General features: G+C 35.4%; 2 protein-coding genes across 4 annotated transcripts; one reads left to right on the top strand and one right to left on the bottom strand.

Moving 5' to 3' along the window:
• The first annotated feature begins 1,609 nt into the window (after nt 1-1,609).
• LOC117117382 (homocysteine-responsive endoplasmic reticulum-resident ubiquitin-like domain member 2 protein) lies at nt 1,610-10,708 on the top strand. The gene is made up of 7 exons (XM_033261661.1): nt 1,610-2,227; nt 2,856-2,933; nt 5,769-5,998; nt 6,869-6,979; nt 7,398-7,709; nt 8,040-8,184; nt 8,803-10,708. Exons 1-7 carry the CDS (start codon nt 2,090-2,092, stop codon nt 8,974-8,976), a joined length of 1,188 nt encoding a protein of 395 aa, XP_033117552.1. The 5' UTR covers nt 1,610-2,089; the 3' UTR covers nt 8,977-10,708.
• A 634-nt stretch (nt 10,709-11,342) lies between these two features.
• Nucleotides 11,343-24,747, bottom strand: LOC117117381 (phosphoethanolamine N-methyltransferase-like). Of its 3 annotated transcripts, none has more exons than XM_033261659.1 (12): nt 24,505-24,747; nt 23,081-23,264; nt 21,056-21,211; nt 20,312-20,448; nt 20,013-20,152; nt 19,671-19,862; nt 19,202-19,291; nt 18,399-18,479; nt 17,795-17,917; nt 17,510-17,641; nt 14,399-14,515; nt 11,343-13,707 (listed from the first exon to the last, which is right to left on the bottom strand). In XM_033261659.1, exons 1-12 carry the CDS (start codon nt 24,521-24,523, stop codon nt 13,594-13,596), a joined length of 1,485 nt encoding a protein of 494 aa, XP_033117550.1. In that variant the 5' UTR covers nt 24,524-24,747; the 3' UTR covers nt 11,343-13,593. The 3 variants fall into 3 exon arrangements, with proteins under 3 accessions (XP_033117550.1, XP_033117549.1, XP_033117551.1); XM_033261658.1 differs by having other exon boundaries at nt 18,399-18,482; nt 24,505-24,746; XM_033261660.1 differs by lacking the exon at nt 24,505-24,747 and adding an exon at nt 23,981-24,307 and having other exon boundaries at nt 18,399-18,482.
• Nucleotides 24,748-27,628: the final 2,881 nt, after the last annotated feature.

Consider the following 27,628-nt stretch of genomic DNA (forward strand, 5'->3'; position numbering starts at 1 on the left):
TTATTTCATTAACAAATATGTTCGAGATTGCATTAACGCAATAAAAATAAAACTTCCTTTAATATTTTAAAATTTATACTACATCAAAACAGAGGGACGGGAAAATGGCACTTTACTGAAGAATGACCCTAATACATTCATTTGTGACGACAAATTAATATAATATAATTACGGTATTAAGATTTAATACATCATTAAAAGGCTTTCTCATTTAAATATTCCAAAAGCAAATCGGTTCATGGGCCGAGTTGTTTCATAGGCCTAGTTGGTTAAGGGCCGAGTTGGTGTATAAGCCAAGTTGAATAATGGCCGAGTCGGTTAAGGGCCGAGCTGTGACAAGGGCCGAGTTGGTGTATGGGCCGAGTTGGTTGTATGCCGAGTCAGATAAGGGCCGAGATAATGTATGTTCCGAGTCGGTTATGGACCGAGTCACTGTCGGTTAGGGCCGAGTCGGTTAGGGGCCGAGTCGGTATGGTCCGAGTTGGCGAATGGCCGAGTTGACCTGCACCCCCTACGGCTGTACCTGAAATTGCATGGCCATGAGCTTCTGACAGTGGATTATATCTCGCATGTATACAAATATTTCAAACAGTTCCTATCAATGCAAGGAATTTTATTTATTTTATTCAAAACATATTTAGGCAGGATAATTACAATATGGTTCTGCAATAATTGCATTATTGTTGGGGGAAATTCTCCCGACGAGGGGGCCAAGATTTCCCCGACGAGCGCAAGATGGCCGTGGTTGAGTGTTGCTCAAAATGTTTCGAAAGTTGTCCAAAAGGTGGGTGGGACAATTTAGGGGTTTCAAAGGCTTGTTTAATCGATTTTAGAGTCTGCTAATTATAGTGTACAAAATACATTTATTTTTTTTTCTCCCCGACGAATTGTGTTATTTCTCACGTAGGCCTACCCCTGATCTTACAGAAGAGATTTGTGCTGTAAAAAGTACCGTAAAACCTCGAATAGATTAGAATCCCTTGTTCAAATGTATTCTGGAAGACCAAGTCACCCAATGCATGTTAAAGTTGCCGGACAGAGATTCCAGTGTAGTGGTCGTTTGAGACCACCGGCCTCTCGCACAAATCCCTATCTTTCTTCTCTCCTTCCTACCACATGGTATTGGGCACTGTAATTCTGATTTTAAAAGGTGAAAGCATTTGCTTATTTTATGTGTAGGCCTATTTACGTTGTTGTGATCATGAACTTTTAATTTTTACTGTTATTCTCTGTCATTTGAACATTTTTACCCAGTACAATTTTTAACTTTCTTCTTGTTGCATTTTTAGCTTTTATGTACTACCTTTGCGAGAAATGAAATATTCTTACACTGAAGATGAATAAACTTTTTTAATTTTGAATCTTAAATCATCAAACTACTGGCTACTTTGCAAACTGAAGAGGGGGCTTCAATTCCGAGATGGGCTTCTTCTCAATATTAAGCCCATTGGGCTTCCTTACGAGACAGACAGATAAATCAGGGCGCCATCTATTGGCTGATGTTGGTGTTTGGCACGTATTCATCATCACCGGGAACCAGCCGCTTTTAGCCAATAGAATTTCGAAGAGTGGCTTAGAATTGATCATGTGATTACAGCATATGTGACATCATTTTTCTTCTTGGCTAGGATGATGGGTTCGTCGTGATCGTCGGTGGAATTCAAGGGGAAGTCAACAAAAACAAAGATTTTGTTTTGTTTTGCAGGGTAATGTTACGCAAATAGTATTAACGTTTCTCTGGACCGAAGTAAACAAATCTTCGTTATACATAAATGTATATTGACTACTTGAAAAGAACGTTGAGTTTTGACGAATCCTTTTCCACAGCCTTCCATCAGATCAGAGCTATCCTACTCCTAGGCCTAGACAAGGCCGCCTAACCTTAGAGACTTCATACGTACGGACCGGGACGTGGTTGTTTTGGAAAAGAGCCTATGCCTAGCCCAGGCCTCGCTGTCAAACGCAGTCATTTTAGCAACTTAGCTTCATTATTTCCACGTTGTAGGCCTAGGTTGAACCAAGTTGGGCCCAGCAGAAGATCATAAATATCAGAATAAATTTAACAAACAAAAGAAAAACAAAAACAAACATGAATGAAGGAGCTCAAATTACTGTGGTTGTGAGGGCCCCAGACCAAACCTCTAGTGATTTTGTTATGGAATGTAGTGAGCTCTGGACTGTAAAGAATATGAAGGCTTACATTTCTAAAAGTTATCCATCAAAACCGGTAAGTTGTGGTCACTTCTAAAATAAGTTTAACAATAATAATAACACCAAAATTCAGGTTATAAAGTGTTGTTTACTTTTCTATTGCTGTATTGCTTTTAATAGTTGAATTATTAATAAAAACAATACAGCAATTGATATTGTACAGCAAGGGCAAAATGTAGTGTTTTTAAAGTTTACATTATATTTTATTCATCTAATCATAACGTTTTGAGAACAAAAATAGCGTTGGCAATTTACATTCCAGCCTCGGGGAAATTGTTAAATATTTACAGCAGACCAGTATCTGACTATGCCTAGTCCTTCTGAATTTTTAGTATATTGAACAATTTAAACATTGTAAATCTGCTGTATCCATCTCGGTGTAGGCCTGCTGCACAGATTAGAAGAAGTCCAGAATAAATACAACCATTAGCCATACTATCTATACTAAATGATTAACTCATATCCACTGATATTAAAAAGTACACTTAAATGAAAGCCCCAACTTCTGCATAACATTACAACAAATAAGTGGAGTTATAGCACTTAAAAAATAAAATGCATCATTGTCTCAAATGATTTTTTTTTTTTTATAACAATTAACATTCAATATTTAAATATTACTTCATTTATTTTTTATGATTTAGGACGAAAAGCACCAGAAGATAATCTACTCTGGAAAATTACTTTCAGATAATACAGTTTTAAAAGATATATTCAGGGTGGTAAGTTTGAATCAGTCTTTTTTTTTTTTTTGGTAAAGGTTAACCAAAACCAGAAGGCAGTGGGTATTTAGGATGCCTTGTTTACACCTAATATTTTCGTTATATTTAGTGAGTTGCACTCTAACCCCAACCTCAAGAATGCTAATTCAAGTTATGATAGTATAACAGGCGCGGCGGAAGCATTTATTGATTGGTACAGCGTGAGAATCTCCAATAGCCTGAGCCCCACCATGGTTGGGGCTGAAGTTAGAAAATTTTGTAAAATTTACACATACTTAATTTTGTTAATTAATTTTTTTCTTTTATCATTTGTTTAATCGCACCACAGTAAAATAATACAGTAATAGACTATGAAAGATTGCAGTTACAGATACATATTTTGACTTTAATCAAACGTTACCATCTTGCCAAATATATGAATAATGTACAATTGCCGCAAAACCTACATAAAAAACATGTTTTCTAACTGGAAGGTCAGCCTACATCCCACTGAATTTTCCGAAAATACTCAATCTATGCTCACACCCACTAACAAATTCATTCGAAATCCTGTCGATGTCTAAACCTTCAAGCTTTTCCTTATTGAATGTTCAACATCATTAGGTTATTCAGACATGGTTGAATATTTGAAAACAATCAGGTCCAAATATTGGTACAGCTGCCGCCATACCTGCCGTGCCGGTTCTGCCGCCCCTTGTAAAATGCACACTTAGGGAAAAAAATCATTAGCAGTCATATCTCTATATCCCTGGTTCTTAGTAGGCGACTCATGGGGCAACTTTGGCCCATGAGGCAATTTAATTTGCCTGTGAGGAAAAACAAAATAATACAAAAAATATAATAACATATTAAAATTTTTAAGAATTAATTTTTTTTAAAGTAAAGACAAAAAATCAACCCCTAGGTAACGTGCACTGGAATGGTTTTAAATTGAGCAAAATAATATAGGCCATGAAAAATAAATAGCGCCAAAATCGATCACTGGGTGCTTTCCTTGGTCCTACTTGACTGCCAGACCTTTTTTTAGGTTTTGTCCTGTGTGCCATAATGTACATTTTCTTAAAATGTTATCAGTCACATCAAAATGGTGTGTCTATTAAATTGGCATGGAAATATTAGGGGACCAGTAAACTCGTAGCTGGCTATGGAACAGTACAGTATGGTACTTTCTATTGCCTCAGCCAAGTGCGAGATTTCTTGTCCGCTTTTTGCATGGGTTGGTATACGTTCAGAGGGCACCCCACTCGTGCAATCTGTTGTACTTCCGGCTATATAACACAACAAACATACATATTATTTGCATGTAGTCGTCTCTAGGTGTATTTTGCCCGAAAAGCTGTTAAAGTCTGTGGTTCTACTATGAATAACAATGAAGTAATAAACGCTAGAATGTTAACCCGGTTTTGACGAGTATAGTAAATACTAAATAAAAAAAAAAATATATATATAAAATATAATATAAAGTTTAGTTTAGTGCAATAAAATAGATTTAAAAAATGTTGACATTCCAACATGTTTTGGCAGTTATCTCAGTGTAACACAATTTGCGAGGAGTGACTGGTTTGGCTTACCTGTGCCACATGTATTTTCATTACTAAAAAATACAATTTTGGATGTCTACTATTTTGGCTGATTTCTTTGACGTCAATGCATTGTGAAACCTAATCAGGCTTTGCATAAAAAAAAACCCGCTGTACCATAATATGTAAAATAATAAAATGGTTTGAAATTCAGTTCAGTGAGTACTGTATGTTCACAAATGACCTGACACAGAAAAGTATAATCTCACAATTGAGATAATAGACAAGCAAGGCAGAAAATATTAGCAAACCACACCTTGCATTTAACAAGCGCTTAATTGGTTGGCGTACTCTTATATATCCTGTAATAACTCTGAAATAATCATATGGAAAGAGATAAGCATAAGATTACGTTTATTGTTTGTCATAGAATAGTGGCATCAACATTTATACAGTACAGTACAGTATGTTAACTGAATAAATAAGTAAAGAATATCATTAATTTACATATAGGAAATTGCTAAACCTGCCAGCATAACTTTGGAATATGATGAATGATAGATTTTAATATTGATGATTTAAAATGAATTTTTGAAGGGACTACTAACTGACAAAATTGAAAGATTAAAAAAAAATTGATGAACATTACATAACTAGTTGTGAATAACTTTTCTAATTATTTTTATACGAGCAATTCGGTGTTTTTGTCAAATATTTTAGTATTTTTCAATTTTTACACTAATTTATTTTGTTTACTTTCCATTCACAATAAAATAAATTTTACTCTATTAAATACTTTCTGATTAACATTTATTATAATGTGTTATTTAGAAGTTAATAAGCTAAATGATCATTTTAAATGAACAGTACAGTTTGTTTTTATAGATTTTTTTTCATTATATATATTTATTTCCAGGCAGTATTTCTCTGAATCATAAGTTTTTATTGTTGTTTTTTTTTGCTACAGTATCTTACAGCAAGAAGACAAATTATTCTAATAAGCCTATATACTTTCTGATTGACCTTAATTGTTTATGTATTTAGAAGTTAATAAGTTGGATGATTATTCTATCATTATTATTATATTATTATTATTATTATTATTATTATTATTATTATTATTATTTTATTTTTTAAAATTATTTTTTAAATTATTTTATTTACTTTTTTTATTTTTATTTTTTTTCATTATTATGTATATTTATTTATTTTGTATAATTTGTTTTAATAGATATTTTTTGATTTTATGTATAAATTGCCGACAGTATTTCTCTAAATAATAAGTATTTATTGCTGTGTTTTTGTTATCTTACAGCAAGAAGACAAGCGACACACAGTGCACCTTGTTTGCTTACAACAAACAAGCAGCACCAAATCACACAGTTTTACAGCGCCAATTCCATCCACCCTTCCTCACTCCGCTACAGGACACAGTAGCAGCAGTAATACTAGTGGTGGTGTAAACGATTCTCAAAATAATTCTGATGGACTACGACAAAGGCATGGAGCTAACTCATCGTTTAACCCATACTATGCATACAATAAGTAAGTTCTGAATTTGGAGTCAAAATTATTAAAATCAAATACTGCCAAGTTAATTATGCTTTTTACATTGTGGTAGGCAAACAAAATTGATGATATTAGTAATTTAATTTATTGGCCAGGTGGCGAGTTATAAATTTTCCATATTGTGGTTAAGCTATAATGTTTCATTAAGCATATGGCAAGCTATGCATTACAGTTGTTGTGCGGAAAGTTTTTTTTTAAGCTTGTTAATGTTGGCTTAAGAATTGATTGTATGGAAAGGTACAGAATTCACTAAGTTGACCTATGTGGCAAGATACAGTTCATTGGTTGTGGAAGCTACGGCAGTGTCCCAAGTCACAGTCTTCGTTACTCTTGTGAGCAAAAAAAAAAAAACATCTGGCAAACACAACCATTTCCCACAAATTTAGAATACGTTTCACTACTGTATTAATTTTCTTCCTGGCCATGTTTATCACTAGGCGCAACAAAATACAATGGGTTGTCCGGAGTATCACATTTTTTTTTGACAAGAACATGTGATATGCCTAAATATGGTCATGATGACATCACATCGTGACCATATATAGGCATATCGTGACTATATATGGGCATACAACAGTTCTTTTTGTCAGAGAAAATTTGATAGTCTGGACAGAGCTTTAAAAAAGGACAACAAACCATATGATTTTAAAAGTAGCTTCTCCTATCTCAGGACCCTTGTTACAGGATACACTGCATGACCTTGTTGCAAAGATGTACAGTACATTGGCTGTGTGACAAGTTACAATTTGGCTATGTGGCAAGTTACAAATTGGCCATGTAGCATTTTATATATTGACCCATTACATGTTTAAAAAAAAAAATCAAATTACATTTACTTGACTCTAGTTACGGAGGATACCAGATGCAATATGGCGGCAATATTCCATCATCATCATATTACCAAGCATATTGGATGCAACAGTATTATGCCCAGCAAATGGCCCAGTATGCCCAATAGTAAGTCACCCATCCGTTTAATTAAGAGAGGGATTTGCTTCCATAGGCAATGATATAATGATTCTGATTGATATTATTTATCTATATAGCTCATTATCAAGGCCTTCAGTCGAACTTTTAATTAAATAAATTAAATTGTCATGTACCGTAATTGAAATTTAATTTTAAAATCATAACATTGTCCAACATACAGTGTATACTCTATTATAGATTTATTCTCTAAAATAAAAAAATAAAAAATATTTATAATAAAGTTCATTGGTTGTTTTACAAGATAGATTGGCCAACAGAATGTTGAACTATACTCTATTCAGTGAAAAAATCAATACAAAACAAATTTATGTTTTGTTATCTTGGTTAAAATAATTTTAAAAACAGCTTATTTTATTAAACTACGTAATGTATTTTTACATTGCAGTTCTAATCAGCAGCTGACAACCCCAAATCCGCTAAATGCTAACGTGAATCCCCCTCCAGTCGTCAACCTCGCAGCTCAACCAGTAGCCAATGTAAACATCGCTAACAATGCTCAACCTAACCAGAACAATGTACGCATGAATGCCGGCGTCGGCCCGGCTATCGATGATGATGACGATGATCAAGGGAACCGTGATTGGCTGGATTGGAGCTACATGTTCTTCCGTGCAACTGTTCTTATATCGATTGTTTACTTTTATTCCTCAATGAATCGGTTCATGATCGTTATTGGATTTATAGCGTTCTTTTATATGTAAGTATTTAAAAAAGTTAATCCTTAATAAAATCATGTACTACTGATCATTTCTTGTACTTCTAATATAGTAGGAGTAGTAGTAGTAGCCCTGTAGTTAAAATGTTTGCCTTCCAGTCCACCAAAGTTCTTCGTTCAGTTCTGCAAAATTCTAAATTTTTGTCAGTTCTCACAAGTCTTGTAATGTAACTTTGATTATGATTGGAAACATGTAAAGTCATACAATTTATTTTGATTTGATTTGTTTGATCAAATCAAGTTAGTCAAGGCAGATGAAAATCTGGGCTTAAGAATAAGCTTAATAAATCTTGTAACACTGTTTGTTGTCAGGTATCGACAAAGACAACTGAGTCGTCAAAGGCAATTGGCAGCCGAGGAGGTAGCAGTGGCAGCGGAAGAAGAAAGACCAGCAGATCAGGTAGACGGCCAACAACAGCAGCAACAAGAATCCGATAATCTGTCAGCCAATCAACAGGTAATACTTAACATAGCAATTAGATGTCACACATACAGTTTGAGACCACTTTAGGACCTGAAATTTGGAGTGGTCTCGGTATCCACTTTAAGGGTTATCTGTGTGTTAAAAGATTGATGATTGTTATTTGGTTCTTTGAAAAAGTGGTCTTGGAATTAGAGTGTCTTAAATTGGAAAGTGCACTGTATTCATCGTGTATTTTGACTTTCATAATAATCTACATATAAAGCAACAAGAATGTGAATTCACTTTACTCAACTTAATCCTCAAATACTAAAGATAAATTATATTATTATTTGGTTATTATATTATTTGGTTTAGATGTAATTTAGAAGTTAAGATGCTTGCCTTGCCTTCAAAAACTGATATTTAAATAATTCTTTTATACATAAATTCCATCCCGTCAGTGGAAAGTCATTTGCTATTGGATGAAATAAGCTATTAGTATATAGTTGTATTCCATACACTAAAGGAAAATTAGTACATGAATGGGGATCAATGCACAGAAAACTTGCCTCAAAATAGCCAAACTGCACAAACATACTATTATGACATGGCTGGTGATAGGAAAATTACATTAGAGGTTAATTGATGAAATTATGCTGTTATTGTTTGCAGGAAGGACAGCAAGGCGAGGGGAGTAATATGGAGACGCAGGAAAATTCTGAAGGGGATGCAACTACAGCGCCCTCACCACCAGGACCTGGCGTTTTTTCCACCGCATGGATTTTCTTCAGCAGTTTCTTTACATCGTTGATACCACATGAGCCACCTGCCGCTAATGTAAATTAAAACAAACTGAAATGTATTGAAGACATAGATTAAATGGGCTCACTATTAAAACTTGTATATGGTGTCTGTTTTACTCCACAAAGCACTACAGTAAAAAAAAAAATATTTTTAGTGAAATAACAAAATCTATAGGTTGAAATTACAGTTTTATAACTAACATTCCGAGGGATGGAAGGAAACAAATTTTTAGTTGTGCAGTATAAGTCTGTAAACTACATTAAAAAAAACATTATAAAATTATGATTTTATAGTTTGACTACCATATCTAAATAGAAGAACTACCTGGTATAATTAGATTCTTTATACAGAGGCATGCTATGCTGATCTTTCTCGACCAAAGTTATGATGAAATAATATTTATGATGAAATAATATTAGTGATCGTTATTATTCCAAACTAAGAGTTTAGTATTTGCTAGAATTGTCCAATTTTTATGGGGTTTTTTAAAAAATGTAACATCCATGAAAGGAATTATTAAGATTTTGATAGCAAATACTTTAGGGTATACAGTATGTTTTTTTTTTTTTTAATCCTGCACTGCAGTGGTGCAATTTTTGTAAACAGAAAAATTTCTTACTAGCATATCATACTTGAAGCAACAGACATGGGAAATTTCATATTTTCGTTTAATAATTTTTAGGTGTCTTACGATGTAATTGATAATATATATGTATGGTGTATCTGTTGGCAAGTTCCTTTTTTTTTAAATTAATTTTATAAGGATTTTACAAAGGTTTATTAAGCATGATTAATGCCTTTGAATTCTAAATTACTGTTAATTTATACAAAGGAGGTTTTGCCATGCATTATTCAGACATTTTTCTTGTAGAAAAAGTGGTGCGGCATCATTGTTCTGTGCATATATTGGTTGATTAGACTATGTTAGCCTGGAGGCAACCAACTAACCAGTGGTTTTACCCCCAAAACCATATTTTTACACATGGTGTACTAACAGTTTAATGATTTTGGTATGTTAACTGTCGTGATACATACTTGTACCAACTGTTCTGTACATTTTACGAGAGCATATAGAAAGAAAAATATGTTATTTTTTATTAACTCTGTGAAATTTTTCACTACTACTGTATATGATATTTAATGACTTATAAAAAATGTTCAAATGTCTGTAACAAAACATGTTTTGAATCGCATGTTGGGGCGCCACAACCTAGTGTGATTTAACCTTTGTGCTTGTTCAAAACCATAAAGATATAGAAATAAGTTGGTCAAAATGCACCACACCTTTACAACTAGCAAAACCAGCATCGCAGCTCTAAAGAAACATGATCCGTACCTCTGTTATTAAACTATTAATATTCTGTATAAACAGTTTATGTATAATACGTAATATTTATATATTGTCATTCAAATATACAAAATCATGTTTTCATAATTAAATTTGTAGATGAGTTATGAAATCATTTATTTAATGTAGCGATATATTTCTCTTGTATTATAAACTGTACAGTTTCAATAATTATAATATAATATATTTTGTGTATTTTTTGCTTGCTCAATTGATTAAACTAATTTCTTGTACAAATTTAACTTAATCATATTGTTATATCAAGGAAGCTATGTTAACTTAGTGGTGGTTTGGAAGTGTCTTTTTTTAAATAGTTTTATTCATATTTCATAAACATATGAAACATCTTAAATTATTTTGTTCTTTCATTATTCTTTAAACAGAGGAAATTATTTTGAATAAAAACCTTCCTTGGACAGACATATAGCTGTTGGATCAAATTGTTTTATTTTCCTGGGTTTTTTTAAAACAAATTTTAGTATTGTCGACCAGGCTTTAAAGTATGTGGTTTTTTGTGAAATCTGCAAAGCCTTTATACATAAATCTTAAATTTTTTTGTAAATACTGTATAAACATGGACCATCAAGCGACTGGCGACTTAAAATCACACGGCAGAATGATGTTAATGGGGCGGATCCAGGTGTCCGATGGAAGGGGGCGGCCGATCAAGAGACAATTGTAACCCAGGACAGGGCAGGGAATAACCTCTGAGGCGTTTTGGGCGATTAATAATTAGTTTTTTTTTTAATTACTTCCCAAAGGTGGGGGGGGGGGGGTTCTAGGGGTAGAACCTCCCCCTTGAATCTTTCCCTGGATGTATGCAGTGAATAAAAAAATTGTGAAACAGGGAAAGCTGAGATGGTTACCTCTCTCCTTCATCATACGTGCTAAAGAACATTGAGTATCATATGTACAGTACCAGACTGAGCCATGGTTATCTGCCAATCTGGTGTGTATTGACGGCATCATTTGGGGGGAAGCCTGGCTTAACACTCCATTAGACAAGTCGTGCCCCCACCAGTCAGAAATCGTCGTGCAGTCGGACCAAGAAAAGGCTTAATGAAATTAAATGCATATTTATTGCAACTCTACATTTAAAAGTATTGAATGACATTTCCTGCCATCCACAGGTCCCTCCCAAACCTTCCTTCATCTTCAGCCTTCCTATCTGACAGCTTATCCCACCAGAAAATACATCCTACAGCCCCACTGCTAGGGTGTAAACATTCTCTACTGTATCGATGGGTCTTGGGTCTCTGTTTTTGAGTGAGACACCCGGTATCTGTAGGCCTAATTGACAGTGTTAGTACGCATCCACATGAAAAAATTAAAGGGAAATCCATATCAGCTGAAGGCAGCCACTATGGAAGGTCCGGGAAATTTTTTAATTACCTATATAGACACCCAAATATGGAATGAAATACCAATGCACATTTGTGAACTTAAACATAGATACTCTTTTAAAATTACTACATTAAATGGTTGTAACTTCTGTCACAATTTGATTTTTATCTATGTCATGTTATTAGTATTAATGTAGTGTTTGTTTAAATTCATATATTACTGTACTTTGTTTTTTATAGGATTATGTACCCAATAGGCATGTAGTTGCCTCTTTTCAACCCAACTATATCTAAAAATGTATTTATCATCATTGTAAATGTAAAAAGAAAAAATATTTTGTTTTGGATAATAAAGAGTCATTATTTAAGATTGCTCAATGTTAGTGGTAGACTTGCCACAAGTCCCTTATTTTTTTCATTTTGGACAGCGCCACCAACGAACAAGTTAAGTTAGAGACGAAGTCCGAAAAAAAGAAATGGAAAGTATAGGACGCAATAAAGAGCGAGTAACCAAAAATTAGGGCCTGGAAACCAGGCAATGTTAATGTTAGTGGCATAAGAGTAAGGGTCCACATCCCCAAAAATAGCTTGCACCCCTCAGTTATTCCCGACTGTACTACCCTATACCTTAGTACCACTGTTTTGAATCTGTATAATTCAAATTTTATTGTTATTACTATTATAAGCTTTTTACTATTGATAAGACAGAGAAAAGACATTTATTTTTTGTCATTAACTTATCTGCTATTAATTTATTCATTCATGAATAATTATTTTCTACATATTCGACATAATAAATGAAAAAATAACATTCAACAACAATAATAATATACTAACATAATTCAATGAACTTAAATGATAATAATACTGATTATAATCAAACTTCTGATCACTGTCCGGATGCAAATGTTTATCTTACATTTACCCACATAATAAACGAAAAACTTTTTTATAAGAGTACTTTAGCAATTAATAAATTCAAACAATTACTGTTGCTATTTCAAAAAACATTTCACCAAATAATAAATAAAAAATGCTCAAATTTTATAAAAACCATAGCTTAATGATAAAATTCATACAATTCATCATCATTAGCCATTGTCAACTCAAGAGAGAATAAAGTTCTCTCCAAAATGACATCGACAGAATAAGTTTCTTTCTTTTCTTTGTTATTTATAATTAAAAAAACATGAAAGTTTCTACTTTGTACTTTGGTCTTCTAATGTAGGTCACAATCGGTGACCCAGAACTAGTAGTAGTCATGGATATGTTTAGTATGGTGAAAACATACAGTGGTGAATAGTGTAAATGTATAACAGTAAATGTTATGATGTGAGAAAAATGGCAAAGAAAGGTAGTGTGATGGTTCAAATATGTTCCTATACTAATTTCAGCACCCTTCGTAGATTTTTATAGTTTAGGTAAATCCTTGTGATCATAAAGCAATCATAGAAAATCACAGCGAGTCCCACTCACATTTCAGAATCACTGGTAAATATGTCCACACTTAAGCGACTTAGGCAAACCTCTTTCAAAAACATCAATATTTGTGTCTTTTGGAGAATTAGCAAGACAATTTTTAGACTATAAACATTATTTGACATTACTTGTATATGCAGAAGCACTCGGAAGAAGCCATGCATTTTCCTATGAGCATTGCTCCCTGTGTTTTTTTTGTCATGTGACTGTGTTTTTTTTTGTCATGTGACTGACAGCCAACGGGGTCTAGTACTGTGTTTTTTTTGTCATGTGACTGACAGCCAACGGTGTCTAGTAATGTGTTATTTCACCAGTGTGTCTTAGAGTAATTGGTCTATCAAGAAAGTGCTGCAATTTCATAATGCCCTTCTATATCATAATGTCCTTATATATAAAAAGTTATAAAAGTACTATAATTAAAGCTTAAATACATTTGATAAAAATTTAGTTAAATTCACTTATACAGTTTATGCTGAAAACCCTTTTAATTTAAAGGGGTTTTTCGGCATAAAATAAGCCCCATGCTTGATCTCCCGTCTCGACACGTCCCAACTTTTCTGCCCATCCATCTACAATATAGTTGTAGTCAGCTTCAGAAAAATCCTGTAAATATTTAAAGATGGTACAAATTATTTGGCTTAAAAATACTCTCAAAATAAAAATATTTATTGCATTGTAGTTAAGATTTTTATGTGTACAGTATATGAATACACAAATGGCAGTATTCCACATTTAATGTTATGTCATCCGAAAATAATTAATTGAATTGTTTTGACAGTGGATCTCTCCAAGTCAGAAGATTGTTGCATAAATAATAAATAAATAAGAAACATGAATTATTTTTACAGTGCTCTTCTAATTGAAAAATTTTTACTGGTAATTTTGTCCTTATAAAGTCCACTGATTGCGCAGCGTAAGGCTTTAACCATTATGGGGGGGGGGGAGTTTAATGATTTAAAAAAAAGATGACACATACCATCACAGCCTCACTGGGATGATGCTCATTTATTGGAAAAAGACCAGCCTAGGCTTACAGCCTGAGGGTTTTAATTACTAACACACAACTTTTACCAGGTGACTGTGTATTTTTACTGTTAAAATTGATGGCTAAACCGGCTTTGACAGAACACTGTTTAGTTTGCTTTACAAAACATTTTTTTTTCAATTTATAAAAAATAGGCATAGCATCTTGCCCCCTGGATAACATGACAACTTTCACGTCAAACATATCTCATGTAAAACATAATAAATTATACCCACATTTTAAACTATGTTTATTGAGTATGAAGCTTACCTTTATAAAATCTTGCTTGTTCGCCTCTGTCTGAGCTCGCTCTTGTTTTAGAATACTAGCAAACTGTTTGGATCGATCTTCAGCTTTAACATTAACAAATCCATCTTCTTCCAACATCTATAGGAAAGTAAGAAAGCTGAAGTTATGACCATTAAAATTTTAAATGCATGTACATTTGATTAACTCTGCCAATGCCGGTCCCAAGCCCCAATGAAAAAAGAGGAGGGTTGGGCGAGGGGCTAGCTACCCCTCACTGTAAAAAGAGCTTATGCTACAGAAACGTCGATGAAAAAAACTAGAGAACCTATCCTGGAAGAGGAAGGATCCTTGTCCCGAAGAATTATGGCGCCATGCTGTGAAAGCCGGGATCCGGAAGCTGTCTGGCAGAATTCCCTTCTCTCAACCAAGAACCTTATTACCATTGGTACATGGAACGTGAGGACTATGTACCAAGCGGGTAAAACAGAGCAAGTAGTGGTGGAAATGTTTAACTACAGCCTCTCATTGCTAGGAATTAGCGAAACAAGATGGACGCAGTCCGGACAGATGAATTTGATGAATGGAGAACTACTACTTTATTCAGGACATGAACAGGACAATGTCCCACATACTGAAGGGGTTGCAATCATATTATCCAAGGAGGCTAAAAGGACATTGACTGGATGGGAAGCACATGGATCTAGAATTATTAGTGCAGTTTTCAGAACACAAGAGAAAAAGATCAAGTTTAATATCATCCAATGCTACGCCCCAACAAATGAAAGCGAGGAGAAGTTAAAGAAGAGTTTTATGGAAGATTACAGAGTATCCTGGACAATTGCTCAGAGAAGGATGTCCTTTTCCTCATGGGAGATTTCAATGCAAAGATTGGAAAGATCAACACTGGGTATGAAGGAATAATGGGAAGGCAAGGAATTGGGGAAGTGAATGAAAATGGAGAAAAGTTTTTAGACACCTGTGCACTTAATAACTTGGTAATAGGAGGAAGTATTTTCCAACACAAGAGGATCCACAAAGCGACCTGGATATCGCCCGACCACATTACGGAAAACCAAATAGACCATATATGTATTACAAAGAAATTCAGAAAATCACTACAGGATGTGCAAGTTTCTAGAGGAGCAGATATATCATCAGACCACCATCTACTGATCGCAAAAATAAGGCTTAAACTGAAAAACTGTAGAGAGCGGAAGGTGAATAGGAAAACATACAATGTAGGGATTCTGAAAGATATAGAGGTGAGACAGCAGATTGGATTGAACCTTTACAACTGGTTTCAAATACTACAGGACCTACATATAGAGGAAAATTCTTTTGAGGAATAGTGGCACAATATTAAAGAGACACTCACTTCAACTTGAAATAACTCTATGACACCACTAAAAAGTTGATAGGAAAATACAGTAAATCCGAACGGCCTGTGAAAGATAAACATGGAAACACTATAATGGAGAAAAGAAAACAGTTAGACAGATGGGCAGAGCATTTCGAAGAACTACTTAATAAACCACCCCCTACAAACCTCCCAATTATAGAACCAACAGAAACAGACTGGTCATTAACTGTGATAGACCCAGTAAACAGGAGATCAAGAAGGCAATATTACAACAAAAAAACGGGAAATCTACAGGACTGGATGGTATTGCTGCGGAAGCACTCAAGGCAAACCCTGACACTACTGTGGAGCTAATATATCCACTATTTGGTAGGATTTGGGAAGAAGAGGAAGTTCCCCTAGACTGGAAAGAGGGCTATATTATCAAGCTTCCCAAAAAGGGAGACCTGAGCAACTGTTCCGACTACAGAGGAATAACCCTCGTCAGTGCCAGGAAAAGTCTTTAACAGACTTATCCTAGAAAGATGCAATAGACCCTCAGCTAAGAGAGCAACAAGCAGGTTTCCGTAAGAACAGGTCGTGTGCTGACCAGATTACAACCCTCCGTATTATAGTGGAACAATCCTTGGAATGGAACTCGCCAGTATACATACACTTTATAGACTACGAAAAAGCTTTCGACAGTTTAAACAGGGAGACACTTTGGAAATTATTAGAAACATTATGGGGTGCCCACAAATATCGTAAACATAATTAGGAACAGCTATGACGGCTGGAGCTGCAGTGTGATGCATGAAGGAATGGTAACCAGGAAATTTGAAGTCAAGACGAGAGTCAGGCAAGGTTGCCTGCTGTCCCCATTCCTCTTTCTCCTAGTCATTGATTGGATCATGAAAACATCTGCAGATCCGAGGAGAAATGGGCTCCAGTGGACCTTGTGGAAACAACTTGACGACTGGACTTTACGGACGATTTGGCACTCTTGTCCAATAACGGATACCAGATGCAAGATAAGACCTCAACCATTGCAGATATGTCTTGTTCAGTGGGCCTCAACATCCATAAGGGAAAAACAAAAATTATGAAAATAAATACATCCAGTAATGCACCGGTCACTCTGCAAGGACATACGTTAGAAGTTGAGTCCTTTACATACCTTGAAAGTATTATCAATAAGCATGGTGGCTCAGATGCGGATGTCAGAGCAACGATTGGAAAAGCTAGAACAACACTCCTACAGCTAACATATGGAACTCAAAGGTTTTATCACAAAAAACAAAAATAAGATTGTTCAACTCAAATGTTAAATCAATTCTACTTTATGGAGCCGAATCATGGAGAACGACTAAGGAAATCATTAATAAAATTCAGACGTTCATCAACAACTGTCTAAGAAAAATTTTTAAAATACATTGGCCCGAGAAAATCAGTAATGTGGATTTATGGGATAGAAAAAACAACATCAAGTAAAAAACGATATGGTCATGGGTTGGACACACCTTAAGAAAACCTACATCCAGCATCACCAGACAGGCTCTTACATGGAACCCGCAAGGTAAACGGAGCAGAGCACTTCCAAAAAACACCTGCCGAAGAGACCTACGAGCAGACATCAGGAGGACGGGCTATACCTGGAGAGAACTGGAGGTGAAAGCCAAGGAGAGAGGACTCTGGAGAGAAATCATCGACGTCCTCTACCCCTTGGGGTGATGGGCTTAAGTAAGTAAGTACATTTGATTGGAGACAAATATTCTGTCAGTTGGACTACCTACCTTGCCGTACCGTTGTACTGTATACAAAACGTAACCCCGCTGAGCAACATACGACTTGAATTTCTCGGAATGCTCACAATCGCCATGGCAGTAATCGGATATTAACAGCTTACCACCAGGTTTCAACCACCTCTGTAAGATTGCGATGCCCAAATATTATTATAGTATATGATAAAAATAATTCATGAAAAAATTCTAAATCCCCTTACCCCTTCCCCTACACTGTGTACTTTGTAAATGACAGTTGTATGAAGTCTGTGCACTAAAAGCTTTTCAAATCATTACCAAAAACTTCTTGAAAACTGCAGGTTTGTCAGCTATATGAAGCAACGTATCTCTGCTGTAAACAACGTCAAAACTCTCCGATCCAAACTCCACCGTTGTGACATCACATATTTGGAACTGGACCTGTAAGTGTAAAGCAAGTGACAATTTGGGCAAATAAATGCACAAATTTAATTCACAGCTATCATAAAAAGCAGGAGTTAAAAATGTCACCTAATGTGACATTTTCATAGCGGTAATGATCATAATCCATGGAGGCCAAAGAAATCTGAAACAACGAGTGACCTACGACCTTGGTCAGGGTCCTGGAATAAAAACCCCTGTTGGGATTTATGAGGAGGGATTTTATGGTTTAGGATGACCCAAAATTGTACATTTATGGATTGACAATCATAATAAATTTGTTTGGTTCAGCAAATTAATATTTTTAGTCAGACAACCTCATTGTAGTGTCGGACGACAGGGGCTCATGCTCGTCTGACAGGGAAAATAACTCCCTTGAAACCCCACTGGTATTGCACACTGATAAGAATATTAGAGTGCTCTCTAAATAAATTGATTTTCAAAACTAGTATTTTTTCCACCTTTACGTAAAATTTCTTACCTTAGTGTCTGCAGGCGATCGCTCCATGGCAATCTCAACCATGTTAGCTGATAAATCTATACCAAGGACAGCGGCGCCATACTTCTATCAGAAATATATTATATAATATTAATTATTATTTAAATATACCATAACTTTCCTTATTTTGAGTTACTGACTGTATTACATAATTTAATCTCAATTTTTTTATTAAGCTCTATAGACTGAAATTTGCCAAATGCTTAATTTTTTTTTTAACAAAACAAAATTGGTTAAAAAACATGGGTTATTTACCCCATTTCATCACTCATCATGGAAATTTAGTTCCACTGTGTATTTTTAGTTCCATTCGTGCATTTTCTTTCCATTTGTTTTTGCCCACTTCATCAGGCCTAGTATACGATAAACGATCAACCTAATACAATCTTTTGATTGGTTAAAGGGACACTGGACTTTTCTATTTAGAAAAAGGGTAGATTTTTTCATAAAATATCAAATGACAAGAATCTCCATTCAGAAAGAAGGTAAACTTTTTTCATAAAACATCAAATGACAAAAATCTATTTTAGGTGTGTTATAAAACAAACAATTAAATTTTTTATTTGCGCAATGGAAAGAATATTTTTATTCGTTGAAAGATTGACTGTTCAATTCAACTTAGCTCCACCTTGTCAAATGAAACAGTCAATCTTTCAACTCATGAAAATATTCTTCCCATTGCGTTAATAAACATTTATTATTTGTATAACAATAGCTATAGTAGCTATCGCAAGATTAGGAGCTTATTACAGGTTTTATGTTTTTTATGGTATAAGATATATCACCTGTTCTATGTAAAAATCCCCTCCACCAATTCCTGAGCCAACATCCAATACTTTCTGACCGGGTTTTAAATCCAACATGGCAACAAACTCCTAAGAAGGTAAATATAAGTAAAATACATTAACATTCAACTGCAGTGTGGAGCTGTAAATTTGAGGTCATAAAACAGCACAAGGAAAGTTCAGGCTGGTGATGTAACATTGATATTTTATATATACCCAAATGAAAAATCTCCATTATTTTTTGTGGGTAAGTTCTTTTAGAAATCTGGCTTATATATAGATTCATCCAGAACTGTAATTACTCATAAAATTCAATATATATTATGGTAGGTCAATCATGGTGTCATCATTTTTATAATCAATGTTATTCTTTATACATTAATGATTCTTTATACAAAATTTCCCATTTAGTGTATAGAATATGACTATACTAATTGCTTATTCATTATTGCTATCAGTTTTATCTCACCTCAGTAGTGTCTTTTCCACCTGTACTGACAAAACCAGGTCCAAAAATCCTCTCATACCTTAAGATACCATTCTGAGTGTACTGTTGGTTGTCTAGAAACTGCTGGAAAGTATTGTAACCATGTTGACTACTGGTAGCTGTTCTGAAAGCTTTCTCCAATAACCAGACACATTGATGATGGTTCTTCTTTAACTAAAATATAATTATTTAATTACAAATGTTTAATAATTAAAATAAAATAAAATGTATTATTCAATCAATAACAGATTATATATACAATTGATTAATTTTTACCCAAAAAAAATCTATTCATAAAAAATATATTTTTTAAAAGCTGAATACCTCAATATAGCTTTTCACATTCCTACAGTAAAGGATATCTAAACCATGTGGTGGAGTTCCTGTCTTCGCAAGTTGAAACATAGCACAGTAGACCGACGGTGTACGGTAGTTGGTGGGGTTGAAATCTCGCTTTTTGTCGCCTGTTATTTGTAAAATAAACTGATTTTCTTTTATCCAATCAAAAACAAGGATACAGCAACCCTATATTGTATTTTATTATTAATATTTTTATTTTTGTAATGTCTTTTTACATATTATTAATACAGTACATATATTATTATTACAGTGAGGATTTGTACCTGATTTTCTAAAACAAGATTCCCTGAAAAAAACATTGCCTCCTGGTTTTGTCCACTTAACTATTTTGATTAGAAGGTCATTCACTTCATCATCACTGAGGTACATTAGCAACCAATTACTGAAAACAACATCAAAGCTAAAAAAAGAAGAGAATGCATGGTAAAAAATTTAATGTAGGAAAATGTAGGTAGTAATGTAATGTAGTGCTTTATATGAAGTCTCAAAGCACTTAGTGTGGACTAGCTTGTATGATCACTTGCTCCTTACCTAAGAGTTTCTTTGTGTCTCAGCTACCCATGGGTACCAGATATCTCTTTTCTGTGCACAACGGGGGGTTGTACATAGTAGTTACCCCCCAACTTGCCTCGAAAGATGTACTGGGTTCATTTATGTACACATGAGCCAAATTTTGTACCTTGGGCCTACGGTTTATAGTCCTTATCCGAAAGGACTTGTTCCACCACTCGAACCATAGGCAAACGTGGAGTTCGAACCAGCAATGATATTATGGTCATTGTACTCGCCACAGGGGCACATTATGAAAACAGAACCCTGCGGGTGGGTATGTTCCTTTGTGCGCAAAAAATAATCGCAAATTTGCAAAACTGCGATAACTAATAGTTTGTATGTTTTGAATAACAATTGTGTAAAGTATTATTACTTTAGGAGGAGCACATTACAAAAAAATATTGGCAATGCTAGTAAAGGGAATTTAGGTGAATATAAGTTATTTCGAACCATACCTTTCTGGTTCAAAATCCTGACTGGTAACATCTGCTGTGAGAAACGTGATGTTTTTCATATGACCATTTATTTCTTTGTTCTTGAGGACAAACGATTCCATAAAATCTAGGCTTGTCACATGATTAGCATCCAAAGCCAGCTTACCAGTAAACCTCCTGTTTAAAAAATAAAAAATGGAAGAAATTAATAAAACTAATCTGTAATAATTAAAGCCCCTTTCCCAGCAAAATTTCACTAAAAAAGTATAATTATTATAAACCATGGAAAAATATTGGCCATTGGCGTAGTTTTACGCCAAAGGATTGAAAAAAATGAGAAATAGAGACTATTTCTCATAGGAGATTACCATTTTCTCCACGAATTCTTTGTTACTAGGCAAATTCAGAGGTTGAATATCGCATTCGCTGGAATGCTCTCCCTTTTTTGTATACTTTATAAAGTGCTCCCTCACTAATGAGATTAGTTTTTGTACATTACACCTCGCAAGCTGCGGTCGATCGAGTAGGCCAGAGATATGTTTGTTTAATTGTCAAAATCTCGGTGAGAATCTTCACCAAATTTGAAATAATTCCAATGAAATATTATATTTCACAAGTGTCAATACAACAATGGAAATATCATGTCAGCCGTTTTTATTTCTGATAAAAGAACCTAAATTGAGGTAAGGCTACTGAAATTTTGCCGGAAATGGGGCTTTAACAATCAATCAATCTGCACTAATACAAAGATGACAAAGTGGTGCTAATTACTCAAAGCTCAAAAGTATGGGTGGGGTGATTGGATGAATGGTTCTAATATTTTCGAGGGGTGTTCTGGAAGAGAACAATGGAAAAGGTCTGCTTATTCAGGGAGTTGGTTTATTAAAGCATGGACAAAGTATATCAAAACAAGCATCCACAACAAAGACAATCACAAATCAAATATCCAACAGTGATAAAAATATATAAATAAAGCATTAACCAATAAACTGATTTCACATAATATCACTTTGAAATTAATGGTCATATGTTTGTTTACACTTTACACATACACACACACACACCCACATGTCTATACGGCAAACATATACAAGTTTTTTTATCATTGTGTCCTTGACCTTTGACACTATGACCCTTCAGAATTTAGTCACTTCCACATCTTTGGTAAAGACATTGTGGTCATATTTAACAAATTTCTAATAAAAACTGTTTCAAAAATTCTTTTTCTGTTGATTATGACTTTACCTTTAATCCTTACCCTTCAACATTCAAATACTTTGAGATCTTTGGTCAAGTTTGACAAGTTTGTGATTAAAACTATGGGCTGTAGACAAATTAATAAAAAAATAGTTTGTTGATTGTGACCTTGACCTTTGACCTTCAAAGTTTAATCAGCTTTAGATCTTAGGTAAAGCATGGGTAAAGGAACATTGTAGACAAGTTTGATGAATTTCTGATAAAAGCTATGGGCTCTAGGCTGTTCACAACAGATAAGTAAGTAAATGAATAAACGGGCAAAAACATAACCTCCTGCCAACTTCATTGGCAGAAGTAAAAAAAACATTTACAATTACATGTTTTATCATGATTTATACAAATTTTCTATAATTCCAGATGGAATACAATAAAGAAAAATATACACATTATTGTATTTATATGGATAATTGTAACACAATCAAAATGTAAAAAATAAAATGTATTTATATATATTTAATGTAGAAATATACACTGGCCACCTAGGGTAGTGTTGTCTCTCAATTGGCCCTCCTTTCGACCTCCCTTTCAGACATCTATGGATGCGCCCCAGCAAAGTTGGTGCGGGGGACTTGATGATTAAATGAGGGGGACTTGATTAAATGAGGGGGTGCCAGGTTGCAAAATAAGGTGATATGAGGTGATTTTTAACTACTTGAGCATGATTAGTTTGCTTCAGACCTTTTCAATGGTCACGTGGGTGAATGGGGAGGGGACAAGCTTTTTTGGGGAATCCCCCTGCCCACCACTAGATATGCCACTGGAAATACATTTATACAGTTTTGTACTTACCCAATTCCACTTCCTAATTCCAGGACATTTTTCCCTTTAACATCACACATCAGATTAAGTATCTCAATTTCTTCAACCTGACTGATCTGTTTAGCTTGCGAGTCCAGAAACATCTCCTCCACAGACGCCTCTTGGGAATGCTGCTGCCAAAATGCAGACATTTCTTCTCTGGTTCCATCTCCCTCTATTAATCAAACATTTTTTTAAACACTCAACTGTTTATTTTATTCTTATCTCATCAGTATAAATAAAAATCAGGAATTTGGGAAAATTATTCTAACTGTTGGATGCCATCGGCATTGTTGAGCCAGATGCTGCCCTCGGAGCTACCGAGTACCTCGGCATCTAACCGTTTACTTGGGGGAGAGGCAAGATTCAATGTTCTTCAATGAACAATGATACAACTAACTGATTGCTTCGGACAGGGATCCAGCAGATTTCACACTTGGTTAGTCATATTTTGTCTGCTTTGGCCATATCCCCTGTGCCTGCGTGTCGGACGGAGGGGTCCAAACCAAGGCGATGACGGAGCCTCGGTCAACGGCTCGAAATAAAAAATCAATTTTAGGGTTCATGGGAAGAGTTTTTATGGCTTAATTTGGTCCTAATTTGGTCCTAATTTGCAAATAGCGTTATTTGGATAGGCAAATTTAATGATATTTTAAAATTATTTTTGGTCCGACAACCTAGTCGCTCTTCAGATACCAGGGGGTTCAGGCCTGTCCAAATCAGTTTGGCCGGAAAAATGAACATTGTAAGATTTGCCAACAAATTTAATTGCTCCCATCATGTCTGTCTGTCATTTCAAGGCCACTGGCCACTTAAAAACAATGCATTTAACATTTTTACATTGTACTAAATACACTAAGCATTTAAAAAAAAAAATGGATGCAGCATTACCTGTTACTGTGTGTTGTGATACATTATAATATCTCCGGTTTGTTGTCGGAAAAATATTTATTAGAAGAAATTGGTTTTACTAAAAATATAAGAACGGTCATGCAGCAGCTTGAGTCAATTTCGTTATCTCGTTCGAGAATCAGTTCACCGAGTAAAATTTCTCTTTCCCGACCAAAACAAACCAACCCAAGCAGACTCTATCTGTAGTCGCATGCAGTCTGCCAATTCAGTCACAACCAACCGCTGATTATGTGACTGGAACCAAGGAGATGTAAACAATTATTTTTTACATCTCCCTGCTGGAACCGACCTCAATCGTAGTTAGTCTGCCACGTTGCTAAATGATATACAGTATTTAACTCGTATTTGTCGTTAATTAAGTACCATGTTCTTGGCTTACGGAGGCGGTTAATGTACAGTATGATGAGTAGGCCTAGGCTTTTTCCCCTTGGCCGACAAAGATAGGACTCCTGCACCCATAACCAGAGAGTTCCTATACTTAATTAAGAAAAGAATAAGCTTACTATTGTCACACACTGCCATGGTAAACCTTGATCGCTTTGTGGTCAGTCTGAGTGCTCAACTAAACCCCAGTTAAAGCATTATGGTTATGAAATGATTACACATCTGTACTGTATCAGTGTAGTATGTCACATGTTCATCATACGATGGCCAACAAGGGACACACTACAAACCAAAAGAAATGTTGCAAACAAAAGTAGTGGACCTTGACATTAATCAACAGTACAAACACAATACAGTAACATGTTTTAGAGGCGTGCTGCTATGCTAGCCGAAAGGTCCACTGATTACGGAAGCTTAAAGTGGAATTTTTGGAATTCGTCTTTCCAAGATACGTTATCTTGGAATTCCGTCTTTCTAAAAGACATACTTCGAATTCCGTCTTTCCAAGATCAATTATCTCGGAAAGATTTCTTTCCAAGATAAATTATTTCGGAGTGTCGTCTTTCCGGGAAAATTATCGTCTTAATAAGTGTTTATTCCATGTTTCCAAGATAATTATTTTGGAAACTCGGAAGGTCACTTTAAGCTTCCGTAATTGATTAATCTTGGAAAATAGTGTACAGGCCTAATACATACTCCAAATATCGTATCGATGCACGCCATCGTGTCGTGATTTAATATTTCGACAATAATTATGTCATCATCAGGAATAAGGATACCGGGCCTATTGTTCATTCCGGTCCTACTAAAGTTTGCATATCTCTAGCAAGGAATAAAAGGCTGTGGGAGTTTCTCGGATATTATATAGGATAGGCCTATTCTTTATTTGGAAACTACGAAAGTGGCACTCGTACGTATCGGTGCGTCCAAAGAAAATAAACGACATGCATAATGTTTAAAAAAACTCCCTATTCAACCAATGCACTGAGACAAAAACCGATCACATTTTTTAGACTGCATACCCTGAACTACCATGAGGCCCACCCTAATTTTCATTTACCAACCGTCTCGCATCGTGCGGGGGACGGTCATTTTTAAGTGATTTTGGATGAAACACGCATTTTGCAGGGTACTGGATATTTCGCCGAATGCCAGTTTGCCGACGGACGTTTGGCCGACAGGTAGTAGTTGACCGAAAGAAAATTCACCGACACCCGGAATTCGCCGAAATCGAATTCGCAGACTGGACGATTCGCCGACAGCCAATTTGCCGACAACCAATTCGTCGACAGACATTTCACCGACAACCAATTCGCCGACAGACTTTTCGCTGACAATTTATTTTTGTGATGTGATTGATGATTCTTCGTCATACAAGGACATTTTGCCGAATGCCAGTTTGCCGACGGACGTTTGGCCGACAGACACTTGACAAAAAGAACATTCACCGACACCGGAATTCGCCGAAATCGAATTCACCGACTAGTTATTCATACATGCAGACACACTTTCAATATATTAATCATGCAACAAGATTCTGTCTTCAGGCCTATAATAAACACACGTTCATGTATATTTTTATTAAATATTACATAAGAAAATCCTAAGCGATTGTAATAACTAAACCAATATAAAGGGAATTTTTTTTAAATTGCTACAAATTGATATAAAAAGTATAAAAAAGACAGGATAGAAGATACCAGGTGTGAATTTACTGCAAATTTAAGGGAAAAATGAAATGTACACAATAAACTTACCCCACATTATTACGGCCCTTTCATTATTATAAAGGATAGTAATACGTTACTAGAATAGAATAATTATTTCACGATTTAAACAGTGGCCTACCGGTACTAATTCTTCTTATCATGGACTTTCAGCTCTATCACAGTATGGAAGTTTCAAATTCAATGCTCAAAACATAATTTAACATATTTGATATCTGTAAGCTGTGCACAACATTCGGTACTAGAAAGGTAACCGAAAAATAAGCATCTAATTATGTCACATCCATCTATTAACATGTTAAAAAAGTGTCAGCGACTTCGCTGTCGGCAAACTGGCTGTCGGCAAACCACCCAAAATGTGGTGTCGGGCAAAATCTCGTGTGGGCGAATGGTATTTCGGTCGATAGTCTATAGGCCAAATGTCTGTCGGTGAAACGTACGTCAGGCCACGAAAATTAATCTTCTAAATATGCCACCTGGTGGCACATACATCCATTAACATGTTCACATTTTCGGCTGTCGGTGTATCGTCCTGTCGGCAAACTGGCATTCGGTTAAATGGGCGGTCGATAGTCTGTATGTCGAATGTCTTTCGGCCAAATGTCTGTTGGTGAAACGTCCGGCCACGACAAAATGTCGGCGAATTGTCTGTCGGCAAATTGGCTGTCGGCGTATCGTCCTGTCGGCAAACTGGCATTCGGCGAAATGGTATTTCGGTCGATAGTCTGTCGGCCAAATGTCTGTCGGCCAAATGTCTGTCGGTGAAACGTCCGGCCACGATTTTGCAGAAACACGTAGGCCTACATGCGTGATCTTAAAGTTGTCGCGCGCGCATTTAGCACAAGGTCTATGCGTGATATAGTCCCGGATATATGCCGTACATGGTTTCTGAGGCTACCGAACCCAATGCCGTAGCCAGCTGTTGGGACAGTCCCACACAATTTTTCTAATGTACAGAAGGTCGATCAATATCATTTTGTAAAAGTTAAAAAAAAATATTTCTGATTGGCTCATCAGCAAAACGGAGCAACAGTACAGTTAAGGTCAGAGCTCGGCATGTCGTTGATATAGCCTACAGAAAACAATAAGGGGCCGAGCCGGCCTTGTGGCACACCAGATAAGACAGATTGCCAGTCAATAACAACGCGTTGTTTTCTATTGATGAGATAAGCATTGAAGCAGTTGAGAAGTTTTCCGTTAATTCCAAATGTATTAATTTTACGGATAAGGAGTTTATGTGAAACGCTATCAAATGATTTAGCATATCGATTTGTCCAGATCGGTCAAACTCGCTGCTAATGACGTAAAAAACGGATAAAAGTTAGTTAGGTGACAGTAGATTGCCCCTTGATAAAGCCATCTTGAAGGGAGTAAATTTTATCTTTAAGAACAGGGAACGTGATATTAAAAATTTCCCTTTCCATAATGTTGCTGCACGTGCAAAGCAATGTAATATCGTAGGTCTACAATTTCAGTAGCGGATCCGGGGGGGGGGGGTCTACAATTTCAGTAGGGG

The sequence above is a fragment of the Anneissia japonica genome, unplaced genomic scaffold, assembly GCF_011630105.1.
Source record: "Anneissia japonica isolate Jap-2015-1 unplaced genomic scaffold, ASM1163010v1 scaffold1509_len713820_cov188, whole genome shotgun sequence".
In the NCBI taxonomy this organism is placed as follows: domain Eukaryota; kingdom Metazoa; phylum Echinodermata; class Crinoidea; order Comatulida; family Comatulidae; genus Anneissia; species Anneissia japonica.